Source organism: Xiphophorus couchianus, chromosome 22 (genome assembly GCF_001444195.1).
Source record: "Xiphophorus couchianus chromosome 22, X_couchianus-1.0, whole genome shotgun sequence".
Taxonomy (NCBI): Eukaryota; Metazoa; Chordata; class Actinopteri; order Cyprinodontiformes; family Poeciliidae; genus Xiphophorus; species Xiphophorus couchianus.
The window spans coordinates 19,972,811-19,986,759 of NC_040249.1; the positions used below are offsets into that span (position 1 = coordinate 19,972,811).

General features: G+C 43.4%; 1 protein-coding gene across 1 annotated transcript in view; it reads right to left on the reverse strand.

Annotated features, from left to right (window-relative positions):
* bcl11aa (BCL11 transcription factor A a) overlaps nucleotides 1–12,754 on the reverse strand; it is a 53,315-nt gene extending 40,561 nt beyond the window's left edge. The window contains exons 1-2 of the mRNA XM_028006824.1: nucleotides 12,381–12,754; nucleotides 8,697–9,218 (exon numbers count right to left, since the gene is read on the reverse strand). Coding sequence (XP_027862625.1) covers nucleotides 8,697–9,218; nucleotides 12,381–12,435 — 577 coding nt within the window. The 5' untranslated portion in view covers nucleotides 12,436–12,754. The remainder of the gene's footprint in view (nucleotides 1–8,696; nucleotides 9,219–12,380) is intronic.
* Nucleotides 12,755–13,949: the final 1,195 nt, after the last annotated feature.

Genomic DNA, 13,949 nt, shown 5'->3' on the forward strand with positions numbered 1-13,949 from the left:
CATTTTCTTTGTCTCCTTCCTTTTTAAAGAGTTTTTGCCAATGGTTGAAGAGAAAGTCAATTAGAAAGACGAATCACTAGCTCCAAAATGGCAGCTGAAGATAGAGATGAGTAAGGATGGAGGAAAGAAAAAAAGAGATGTATCTGACACGAGTTTGTTCAAGGAGAAGCAGAAAGACTGAAAGAGATGTGGGCATCGAGAAATATTTTTCAACATGTCAGGACCTAAATGTACAGGGGAGAGCCAGATGGTTCACGCTGGGTGATCTTTGTCAGTGTGTTTGTGAAAAACAAGAAGTGTAATGGGGAAACAGAGAAGACATCATGCAAATTAAACGCATCCAATCTCTGGCTCACTCCTCAGTCACTGTTTCAATTAAAAAATGCTACTTTCATTTATATTAGTCTAGAAAAACACATACATATCTCTAACCTAAGGCGTGAATGAATAAAAACACACACATATCCACAAAGAGGCATTAAAACACACAAACACCTCCTGACATGCCGGCTCTGACAAGCGTGGCTGATGTGCGCCTCCAATGCGCATGGTAATAGCCCAATCAAAAATGCAAAACAATTGGCAATTACTGTGAGGACCTAATGGTCATTAGAATTTACAACAAGGTAATGAACTAAAGTCTGCCCATTGCATGCATATTCATAAAGCTATCTGAGCTTTGAAGATTAAAGTAGCGCTTAAAATTCAAATGAGCCACCACAAATTATCGGGAAAAAGTCAGGTATTCTGCTGGTGACGATGATTTGGAGTCTGAGCTTATAATCAGTCCAGAAACCGATATTGGTAGCCATAAAATGTGAGGCTGCCAACCGGCAAAGAAGCATCTACTTTGAAAACGCCTATTTGTCCTCATGGACATGTTAAATGCCTTTTAAAGAAAAGGTTTTATGGTCAGATGAGGCATTACTGAGCAGTTTGGTCACAAGAAGAATGAGTTGATGTGAGGTTATCAAACCTAACAATGCAACTTTAATTGTCAAACATTGTGGCGACAGCGTTTTCACTTGTTCTGCTACTGGAAGTGGATGTAATAATAAAAATCAGAGAATTACATCAATATTCTGCATCTTCATGCAGGCAAATATAACATTTCTTCAATGGCACAGAGCTCAACCATGTTAAAAATTTGTGAATAAAAGTCGCTTCCAACCAGTTTAGAAAAGCTCCAAGTATTTAGAGCAGTGATCGAATATCCATCCATCCATTGTTGATAGCTTCAAATACTGAGTGGATGAGAAAGAAATTTACTTAAGGACATGCAACTAAATGAACTAGTAAAGGTGTATTCATATGTTTGAGCTTATGTGTATAGTTGTTGACCATGTGTGGACTAGAGAAAAGCCCCAATAAAGGAAAATATAGGCATGTAATTCTTATTTTGAATTACATGGAATTACATACTATATCAATGAGATATTATTGCAACTGTCTATATATTTGAAGTTTATCAAATTACACCAAAGGGAAAAAAAACAAATTAGAAAATTAGGTTTGTGGTAGAAGGAAGTTTTTGCCGCAGAACATTTTGGAGCAAGCCAATGTGTAATTTAATTTGTCAATTCATATTAATGTCAATACGTTGTTCGTAATTTGTCACCTGGTTCTGAAATGAGGAAAAGTATGAAACTGCTGCCAGAGTTGGACGATCAGTTTGTATTGCCTGGACAAGATTTTATAACCAGGGTTGTTTTTCTGAGTGTTCAGGTAAAAAGCTTCAGATGCAACTGCAGCGATATGTTTGAAGCTAAAAACTCCATCTGTTTACAACATGCTGAGAAGAAGGATGTGAAACGAAGGAGGAGATGGTCGCCGTGACAGGAGGAAGCCGACTGAATCTCAGGATGCAAAACTCAACAATTAGACTAACTCATATAGAGTGGCGTGTGCACAGTCTGTGTTCTGCTTACACAAGCAGCTACATATAGGGTGGTCATACGCCGAAGTAGCAGTTCAGCCAAACTGGAAGCAAGAAATCAGAGTTGAGACACATACACTGCCAGCTCAGCTCTGGCTGCTTTTAACAGGGACTATCCTGCATGAACTCACACTGAAACACACAACTGATGTAAGTAATGACAGGTAACACTGACGAATGGACACATAAGTAGTCTATGTGTGTGTGTATGTGTGTGTATGTCTCTGTGTGTGTGGTATATAAAACCAGTCTGTAATCCAGTGGCCTATATAAATAAGCTTTGTAGTGTATAAACAGTTTTATGTACAAGCCTTCAACATAATAAGAGAGCTGAGCTACATGTGCAGCCCCTGTGCGTGTGCATGCCTTGGAACAGACACTCACACAAAGTGAGCGGCCAAAAACAGCAGCTTTCCCTCTCACCACCAAGAAGTAAATGTAGCGTGGATGTCGAGGCACTTGCATAAACACAAAGAGCCGGATCAATAAACAATCCTCCATCACAGAGAGCGGGTCGACCTGACGTCACCGACACGCCGCCACCACCGCGGGGAAATAATCCTCCTCCTTCCAACGTCTCATCCCGCCCTGTCACTGTTTTGGGAAAGTTTGCCAGAGAGCCAAAAAAAGCGTGGAGATCTTTCCCTTTTTTTGTTATTGTTGTTTTGTTTTCTTTTTTAACACGTCTGTCATCATCGCTGACCGTTGTTGCTGTTTTGGTGCGTCAGTGTCGCGCTTCTCAGAGAACAGCCGTCAGTCAGAACGTGTGGGCAGTCTGACGTCTTTTCCTTGGGATTTTTTATATTTTTGTCGTTTCTTCATCATTGTGGTGGTGCTGTCCTTTTCCTGTTCTGCTTCTATTTATTCCAAACCCAGAAAAGAGGCATGACTTCCAGCATGGCATGGGCTGGTACGAGATCTCACGGAATATTAATCTGATATGATAAGATTTTATAGCATAAAAACATAATTTAATAACTTATGCACAAGTTTTTCCTGCTGCTAAAGGATTGATACATTTACAATTTTATGATCGATTTCATTTATTCGTAGACTATTAGTAGAAAAATACATTCATAAGACGATTATCCTATTTATCATTCTGCTTTTCATAGAGTAACACATTAACAAAGATTTTAGCTGTTAGCTACTGAAGTCGGCTGCTGAACATCTCGCACCTTAATAAGACTGATAGTGATTATTTAGCTTCCCCAACATGACTGTCTTTTTCATGACCAAAAATATTCCTCCACATTTAAATTTGTGTTTTTGTAAGTAACATGGAACAGTTTCAGAGGCGGCTTTCAGCCTCCCGTCCACCAGTGTGCAGCAGCAGCAGCATTGCTCTATGCTCCATACAGCCAAAGAAAACTCTGCTGATTTATCTGGCATCTCATTCAAAGGTTTTTAAACCGCATGAACAGAATCGCGGAACATTTTAGCAGTTTTGCAGCGTGGCTTTATGACAGTATTACATTACACATCCGTACTTTTCACACAACGTTTTGTAAATTTTCCAAGCGAAAATAGAAAATCGTAACATACTTTTAGCCATCTGACTAGCAATGCACAGAAACATGGTGTAATGTTAGAGCTTGATTTCTCAGCCAGAGAACATTTCACTCTGTCTTCTTCTCTTGCATCTCATTGGAAGGCCCTATAAAACTTACAATTGAAAATTCATATGACTTTTTTTTAAACTACATTTTCTAAACACTTGATATACCTCAATACCAGCAATCGGCCCTGGTTTAGTTCACACATGGAGCACTTTGCCGTCAGCATCTGCACTGACAAGTCTGATTTTCAATAGCACTACCGGCTGCTATTTAATACTAATACATTATTAATGACTGTTGATCATCAATTTATCTTCTTTTGCCACGTTATTTGCCTTGTATCACATTCTCTGCAGGAGCATGATTTGTTGGAGGAAAATAAATACCAATCAACGCCATAAGCACAAAAAAACACCAAAAAAACAAGGATCAAAGCAACCTGCTGTACATATGTGCAGGAATCTGATGATCACCGCAGGGAATCTCTCAGCTACTCCACAAAGAAGTCAAAGGTTGTGGTCAGGATCACATTCAGCCTTAGCTTTAATCTCAATCCTTTGTTTTGACCACTATTTCTTTTTTTTTTTCAAACTGCAAAGCGTAAGAAACCGCTTGCATGATCCCCCTCTGCGCCTCCGGAGGAGTCACAAGTAACACTGGTGATGTTGTCGGGATGTCATCAGGGTTACCTCAGCTCGGGCCTCAAGCTTCACAAGTCTGGGAGAGAAAGGAGAGCTGCAGACAGAGGAGGACGGAGGTGCTCGCTAAGCGGACAGGGTTCAAAACCAGGAGCTTAACGAAATCTTCTCGGCAGTTGCTGAAAGCCAGGATACCTCGGCTTTATAAATATTCAAGCAGAAAACCTGCCAAACGAGGATGCAGGACGAGGTTTATAGTAGTTAACACTTTAATGCTGTCTTATATAACAGTGTGGGTGTGTGTGCTGTGGAATTACCAAGCAGGATAACGTTCGAGTCAACTGACTCGTCTTTGTTTTATTACTGCTCTTAATACCATAAGCAGCAAAATGTTGTTTTTTAGCACCATCGCCATGCTGCCCATACTCACTGTTTTTCTTCTTTTTGCTGAGCACTAAATAATTCATTCCAGTTTAGTTTATTTATAAAATGACAATTTACAGCAAAAATCATCTCAACTTGCTTTACAACACAAGTGATTCAAATCATATCAAATACAGTTCAATCAAAACAATTCAATCCACTCATACAAACAGATTCAGATGATTCACTTACTAACATCCTAGTTCAGATTTAACTGTAACACAGATTCAGCTTAAAATGCCATTTGGTAAAAACTGGTAGATCTGCATAAACCCTCCCGATTTAATTGAGTCGTTCACTTTTCATCTATCCATCCTCCTGAGCAGCCATGGTGGTGTTCATGTCAAAGTTTAGGGTTAGGTTAACTTAGTGACACAGGATCTGGACAACGAGAAAATGTCTGACCCAAAGTTCGTGACCTTAAGCTGAAGCAACTTGGATTATGTAGCAGGACAATGTTCCAAAGCACGATTGAATTGTTCAAAAACAAACAAAAAAACAACGATAACAATGTGAGAGTTCAGGAATGCCCTAATTAAGGTCTTAAAATAAATACGATTGAGATCTAGACATGTTAGACGCGTCAGTCAAGCGTCAAAATCCTCAAATGTGGCTGAATTAAAACAATTCTGCAACAAAGAGTGGGCCAGAAAGTTTGATGGCCTTTGTTGCCACCAGGAGTGGCAATGTTGGCCTGGATAGATTTTTTTAACCTCAATAAATGAAATCATTGTTTTAACACATCAGGTTACTTTGTCTGATTTTCTTTTTTTAAAAACTGTAAGATAAAAAACAAATGAAATCTGAAAGGGGGAAAATACTTTCTCCTAGTGACGTTTATACCAATATACAGATATATAACACAAAACAGACCACTGGCCTTTGCAGAAGATTATTAGCTTTTCCAGTCGTCCCAGTAACCTGTACTGCATGTGTTATCCTACCGCTGATGATTTCCACACACACACACACACACAGCAGCGTGTTTATATTCGGAGAGGCCATTCACCGTGCCAACGCTGTTCAAACGCAGCGCAGCACTCGAGTCCACTAAATAAAATCTTATGTGGAGAAATAAAGAAAGGCGGACAAAAAGGGAGAGCGACAATAGATTAGTGATGGCAGCCAGCGTGTGAAATCTCTTTGTTGGGCTCGCTGGGATGTTCCACAGCATGAAACACACACTCACACACACATACCCACCAAACATACTGTAATTGATTCAGTATCAATTGGCTGTCCTGGATTTGCATTGACTGCTAATGCATCAGGGTGAGACTCAAAGAGAGACAGAGAGAGAAACGAGCCAAACGAGAAAAAGGGAAAAGAAAAAGCAGAGGAAGGATACGAGATGGAGGGAGAGCGTTCTGAAACAGAGCCAGACTGTGATTGGGTGTTAAAAATGCACTAATGTGCACTGAGATGGGCAGCATTAGCCACTGATGATAAGCTAATTGCTAATCAGTAGATCATAGACTAACAACGCTCGTGGTGCGAGGCTCCAAGCCAGGACGGCACTTCAGCGGGGCCAGAGCGGAATGGCGGACCGGATATTTTGGGTTCAGAAATGTGAGAAATTTTGGGGGGATTCATCATCCTGCTCTTGTAGCGATAAAATCCGTGCTAATGAGCTAATACAGATAGCTTATCAGCCAATGTTTCACTGAAACGCAGATCACTGGCCTCATCTCGACTCGACATCCAAACCACGTGAGTTAAATTCTTGAACCTCATTACCAGGAAATCAATTTGGAAAACCCAAACAAGAGGAGGTGTGTCTACAGCTGAAATAATCCATAAAGAATTCCTTCTAAATTTCAATCTTCAAACCAAAGAATATTTTACATTAATATCCATTGTTGATGGGAAAAAAGAAATAGGACAAGACATAGCTGTTCACACTTCACACACACACGCAGACCCCTCTCTCTTTCGAGACATTAGCGATGCTGTTTCTGAGCGAGGGACCGCCTCAGGGATTATAATCAGAATTTTCATCTCAGTTAGGGATTAATAGAATAAATGGGCAAGCAAGAGAGCGCTGAGCATTTATGTGTGTGTGGCTTTAATGGTCAGGTACCCAGCCTTTTTTTTGCAGCAATGATTTGTCTTTTCATTTATCACACACACACACAAAAAAAACATCTAGGCCAGAACTGTTTGTTTGTTGCAGAAAAAAAGCAAAAGTAAGTGCAGTGCTTTTCCCAGATGTTTTTTTATTATTATTTCAAAATGCACATGATCTTAGCTTGCAGGATGCATGCAGATGTAAAGATGTGGGTGCATAAACTCAAAAATATGTCCAGTCAGCGTTATTATGTTGGAATATATTCAGTCCGTACAGTAAAAACAAAAGTTGCATCTTGATTCTTTTTGTTCCTCTTGTTCAGAGGCTCTATAAAGTTTATAAAACAGAACATTCACAAATAAAAAACACACACAAGACATCTTTCTTCTTTTCAGTGTCACTGTGAATATATTTGAATCGCCACAGTCGCAGCTTCAGAAGATTATTATTATATATATATATATTTTTTTTTTTTTTTTTTGCATCTCCTGCCAGTTTGGGGTCAATTAGGATGAAAGCTGGGGTTGGGTAGGGGAGGAGGAGGGGGACGGCTGGAGGGTGCTGGCTTTAATTATCAGCTATCAGGATGAATGTGTTGCAGAGATTGGCCGCTGTGGAGAGAGGGAAGCTCCCCAGAAAGAATGGCAAATTACAGGGGAAAGACGTAAATTTAAACAGACCGTTTAGAGATGTGTTTTCCCCTTTTTCATGAAGCGGCAAACTTTTAATAATGCTTGGCCTGTCCACCGCTCAGTGTGGTGTCAAGTCTGGAGAAGATATATGCTGCTGCTGTCCTGTTTTCCTGTCCTGTCTGAGCGTACAGCTGTTCCCACCAAGACGTTCCCACACGCAGCACTATTCAAGCAACCAGACGCCCTTATTATGATGTAAATCGCTCTAATAACCCAGTTTAGCTGGTGAGTGTCTGCGAGAGTGAGAGTGTGTAAGGAAGCGTGTGTGTGTGCGGGGGCATGTGTGTGTGTTTTATATACGTGCAGACACCAGAGAAGCATATAAGCTAAAAGACGAGCTCGTGTTCCTGCCGTTGTGGAGAGAAAAGGTCAAGGCTCGCGCAGATTTTCAAAAATAATCTCCATTCCCGTAGCTGCAACGTTTCTTCAATCATGGGAACTGAGTTCAGCTCCAAATGTGGAATATGAGGCTCATTTTCTCAAATTCCTGAGCTGTGTTAGGCAAACGGAGTGATGATGGGTGTTTTTCATCTCTCCCTCTCTGTGCAACAGCTAATTTAGTACACGGCTAAAAACTGCCGCTAATTAAAATGCACATGGAACCGGGGGGCGGGGGTTGGGGGGTGAATACCACTGTAACAAATAATTAGTGGTGTTAGAACATTTCCGTGAGCGAGGCTATCGTTTGACTCAAAACGGAAAGTGGAAGGATTCTCCAGCGTGAAGGTAAACTCCGAGAGGGTAGCGGACACGGGCCAAATTTATTCGGGTAAAATACTGCGCCCTGGGAAGGAGGGCGGGAGCACCAAGAGCAGGAGACACAAACAGAGTACCAGTGAGACGCCTCAGCTGCTCCCAAGACTAAAACTCACACACACTGATCAGAAAATGATCCTGCATCAACACACACACATGCCTTGACCAAAGGGAAAACAAATTCAAGGGCACTCTTGTCTCCTTTCCACTGGCCAGTGGGAATAGGCCACACTGGGTAAGCACACACACTCTGCACCAAATACAGCTGATTAATAAAGCCCTGCCTCACACAAACAGATACACACTACATCCTGACCAGTTGGTGCAGCACACACTTCACTGGTCCACTGTCCAACCCGTGAAGTTCAAGCAGACCTGAGTTGGTTTTACTGGGACAAATGTTTTCATTCAGAAGCTACAAAACATGCCGGCTTGTTGTACTACAGTAAAAACATGATGACTTAAAAAAACCCTCTGTCCTTTCAAAAGGCCAAGCAATCTGTGTCTGAGCTCCTCCAAACTTCTACTAACGCTGTTTCTGAGGGCAGTGAAAGGAAAAGGCGAAGTACAGCTGAACATCCAGCCATGATCACACACAAGCCCATGCTCTGAACGTTCAGTCACCTGTTTTTCTGCAACCTGCCGCGCCTGTGTTCATGTAGAGCTGAAGGTGATGCATGTTGCTCTGTTTACCTGGGAGGGGCTCCTGCTTTGGGCAAATCCCCCGAGGTGACAAGAACCTCTCGTCGTCTTCGTCTGCTAGCGTGGCCTGAACCCCAACTTCAACCGGCCTGCGGCCACGCAGAGAGTTCAGAGCAGGTGAAGGGGTGAGGGCCAAACCGGGGGAGGGCGAAGGGGGTTTGTCCAGCCCCCTGCCTATGGCGAGGCAGGAAGGCCCGTGGCATCGCTTCCTCTTGTGCTCGATGAAGAGCAAGATGTCTGCCAGGGGGAAGGTGGCCTGGCACTGACCGCAGGTCAGGAGGTCCTGCTCCGGCGAGGGATGAGAGTCCGGACCCAGCCGGGCCAACCGGCCCGCGGTGGGGACCGGATGGTGGCCGTTGAGGCTGCCGCTGTCCTCCGAGTGCTCTGAGCAGCGTTCCGACAGCTCCTCCGACGAGACGACGGCCGTGGAGAGGGGCTCGGCTGCTGCAGAGACAGAGGGGAGAGAAATTAGATACTCATGTTTAAATTTCCAACCTATTGATGCGACTCCTGGTGGGATGTGATGAGAGGGACCCAACGGTCACACACAGGATCAGAGTCATGGAGACGGAGCTTCACATGTGGTTCACACAATAAGGGGCTGAGAACGAGGGCCTTGTAATAATAGAAATGCACAAACTGTAGCAAAAGTGATTACAATGCAAGATGGATCTGGATCACAGATCACAGCAATAAACGGTGGGAAATAATATCCCGAATGGATGCAAAGCTCCAATCACATGGCTTTAAAGATAACAATTTCATAGCCAATGACAGGGGGAGCTTAGAAAATGATGCGTTGAAAAACCTAAATATGTGGATGAGTTTGACTTGCCGGTCCGTGTTTGTACACGGGCTGAGCCTTTAATCAGCGCGGAGGATTGTCACAAACACATCCAGCACATGTGCTGCGAAAGGAGAAGGAGGGACAGGAGGGACAATGGGATGACTTGTCCCTCTGCTTTTGCCTTACTTGGTGTCTGAACCCCAAAAGAGTCCATTTTTTTCCCTCTTAAGGTAAGGAAAAAGTGGACATGACTGCTTTTTAAGGAATCTTCTTGTAGAGTTCAAAAAGCAGCAAACTGGAAGGACTAAAACTCAGTGTCCCTCTTTTAAAAGAAAATCTTCCAGTCCAAGGTGAAGAGTCTGACTCTGAGCTAGTAGCCTAATGTGCGCTGACCTTCTTTACTCATCTGCCAATTTCACATTTTAATGAACTTAAGACCACTGAGAATCAAAAAATAGATTTTAATTTTCACCATCTGGGTGATTGGATACAGATTTTGGTCTGATAACAGGAAGGGGGGCAGGGAGATGGGACGGAGCGCCGTGCGCACACACGTGTGGCCGAGTGTCTGTGGGAAAGTGTGTATCTACAAGCGAGGGAGAGAGGCTGGGTTGGTGGGAATGTGGACTGCACCCCTCCTCAAGGAAATATCTGGACGTCACAGTCCTGAACGACATCAAACTGGGACGTGGATTCTCCAGGCCCAGCAGCTCCCTGAACACCGCTTCCAAAATATTCCCTGTCTTTGATTAAACTTCAGGTCTACGCAAGTTAGACAAAACCTGCTGAAGAGGGGTAGCATTAAATCCACTTATTTATTTAAAAATGTTCTATCTGCAAAAAGCTCCTGACACATGAAGATGAAATTGAGAGACAACTTGTAAACTCAAAAGGAGGTAAATTCCTAAATAAAAAAAACAAACAATAACAAAAAAAATCTCAGTAAAATAGAAACATGCAGAAGCCACTCATCTGTGTCTAATTTTAGAGCAGAGCAAACAAGTAAAGGAGCAGAGGGGATATGTCTGCTGCTCACTAAATTCGCATGCCACAACAGGATTTACAGCCATCAATTTACAGAGACATGCCTTTTCAGTTAGATTGTTCTTTTAAAAAGACAGAAAATATCTGTTGACACAAAGTATATCCAACATTTTCTGGAGGATAAAAGACTCCTTTAGTGGAAATGCAACATGTTTTTAAAAACAGAAAATATAGAAACTATGTAAAATTATAAGAAGGGAAACAGGAATGAAAATAAATAGTCCAAGTTTTTTATTATTATTTATTATTTATTATTATTATTGTTGTTGTTGTTGTTGTTATCGTTACTGTTATTGTTGTTTTGCTCCAGTGGCTGAATTTTGAGCCCCGTTTGCTATATTTGGAAACCTCTCTGTGTGTCTGTGTGCTGAAGAAAATTTGCGTGGCGGACAGAATGGGTGCAAAGGCTACATGTATGTAAAAAAGTGATGCACAGACAAAACGGGGGAGGTGGGGAGTTCCGGAGAGAGGACGTAGGTTTGGGGTGATGAAGACGAACTGGGGAGGGGGAGATGTTGTTGGGGGGGCGGGGAGGGCTCCCTCCTTCCCTCTCTGTTTGTTCCCTCCACCCGTCCTTACGTCTTGTACGCTTTTCCTTTATTCTAAAGAGCTCGCAAGACATCAGCCCGTATAGACAGGGAAGGGGGGAAGGAAGGGGTTGGAGGTAAAACTCCTCTGGTTCAAGTTTGGAGCTGGATTTTCTAATCGCGCTCTGCCTCCTAGCGACGGGACAGGGTCACTGTCACTGCGCTGTCCCCCCTCTGAAGGAAACACACACATACATACACACACACACCACACACTCTTTTTCTGTCTCTAGCTCCAAACCAAACACACGCGATTACCCGTCAACGAACTCTAATGTTAATTAAGCAGCGACACATAAAGATGCGCTAAATAACCGCTTGTTTTCTTGCGCGTGGTCCGCAAAGAGAGGCGCACACTTTGCCAACTGCCTCGCAGTTTTCCAAAACACCCGCACCGGCTTTCTATTGAGAAATAAAGCTTTTGCGCGCAAATAAATTAAATCTAAATACACAAATGAGAGGAGTTTTTTTGAGAAATGGACGTTGTGCGTAAAAGTCAAACGCTGTTGGATTAAATTGTTTTTCTCTCAAACACCAAACATCTGATAATTAAGCTTTTATTAATTTACCCGAAGCTTTAAAGTGAAGTTATTCCGTCAAGTTGTTCATGTTTAAATTGCTTTGTATGTAGCATTTCTAGTTCAGAAACACAGAACGTGGCTTCAACTTTACGGACATCTAAGCAGCATTCACCGTTAAAAAAGAGCTAAATATACATCACTAAATCGATCATTTTGATTGGCTCGGATAAACAGTTTTCCGCTCGATCCAAAAACGTCCACTTTACATTTTGACCTTCTTTTTATTCCAACACAGAGTAGACGGGCTCGCACTGCAGGAAGCGAAATTCTAGAGGGTGATCTGTCCACAGAGCTCCGCGGAGAAGACGCGCTCTGACCGGAGCGACCGTCGAGATCCAAAGCGGGTGCGTTTACCAGCCTGTCAAAGCTGCACAACTTAAAACTGGTCCATCAAAACTTTTTTTTATTCTCCCACACTTCCTTTTCATGTTTCGGGAAGGCAGCTTTTTACGCACGGAAGGTGTCGGACTTTGTCGCCGTGCCGCAAAGTCCAGATAGAGTGTCCGATGTCCACAAACACCCCCCTTTTTCTGTCCCCCTTTTGCTCCCAGATGGGTGAACTGAAACAAAAGTGTTTCTAACTCTCCCTTTAGAGGCTTTTACTTACGCGAGAAATCCCGTTTGCTCAGGTGCTGCGGTTTGCCTTGCTTGCGGCGAGACATGGTGGCTGTTCAGCGGCTGCGTTCAGCGCGGATCACATCGGGGAGATGCCGGGGTGACAGAGGAGAGGAGGAGGGGGAAAAAAGAGAGAAAAGATCTTCATCCAACGCCTTGGACATCTACCAGAGGAGGTGGAGGAGACGGAGTAAAAAAAAAAACCAAAATAATAAAATAAATTAGAAATAATAGAAAGATAGCGCGGAGGCGAGGATGGATCGCGGGATCGCCGTCATGGCTTTTTTGAGAAAGGAGAGCAGAGAAAAAAGAGAGAGAGAGTGAGGTGGATGGAGAGAGAGAAGGGGAGAGAGATTGAAAAAAATGGCAAAATCCCCTCTCCACCCCCCCACCCCACACCCCCCAACACACACACACACATACACGCCCGCACGCACACACACACATACACACACCACCCCTCCCCTCTTAGCTGTGCAAGTTCAAGTGCACGGACGTGACGTTCCCGGCGAACTTGAACGTCAGGCGGCGGACGGACACCCGACATACAAAAACATGGGCCGGGCCGAGGCACCCGAGTGGGAGTGGGGAGTGGGAGGAGGGACAGACAACACCATTGGACGATCATTAGAGAGAGAGGGAGAGAGAGTGAAGGAGAGGAGGGGGCTGGACATGAGAAATAGACCCAGCGCAAGCCAATGGACACAGAGATCAGGGGGGCCGGACAAGAGGCACTGCGAGGGAGGGAGGAGTGTGTGTGAGTGTGCGGGTGTGTGAGGCAGAAAGATGTATAATGAAAGCAATATGCAGAGAGAAAGAGGAAGGTGCATGCAGAACAGGGCACTCTGCTGCATGCAGTGTGCCCTGAATGTGTGTGTGTGAGAGAGAGAGAGAGAGAGAGAGACAGAGAGAGAGAGAGAGATTACCTGGACCCACGCGTGTCCCCAGAGCGTGTACACAACATTAGGAAGAGCAAAAGAAACGGGAAGGAATAAATGTGTGTGGCTGCAGTGAACACGAACGACAGGTTGAACAACCAAACAGCAGCATGTTCTGATCCAGGCCGCAGGTTCCGGATATCAGGAAACATCCAGAGCCGGACCAACGTCGTTTGGGGCCAAAAGCAGAACCAGGCTTGTATTTGGGGAATCACTATTTTAGTTTATCCAATAAAAATTATGATTTTTAAAATTAAACCTTGTGTTTGTTTTTTTTAAATAGTAATAAATACACTCAAACCTCATTCATTTAGCGTGTTTGTTTCTTTTCCCACAGTGCCACACAGTTTCCCTGCAGCAAGAAGGTCCAGGGTTCAAATCCCAACCTAGGCTCTTTCTGTTATTCCCATTCATGGTTGGATTCTCTCCGGGTACTCCGGGTTCCTCCCACAGTCCAAAGACGTAACTGTTGTATTAATTATCTCACTAAATTTACCTTAGGTATGAGTAGAATAGAAATATCCTCATCATCAGCAGAAGGGAGGAAGGATCTGTGACAACGCTCCTTTCTGACCTGAGGACGCAGCAGCCTGACACTGAAGCAGCTCTCCAGCTTTATGCTT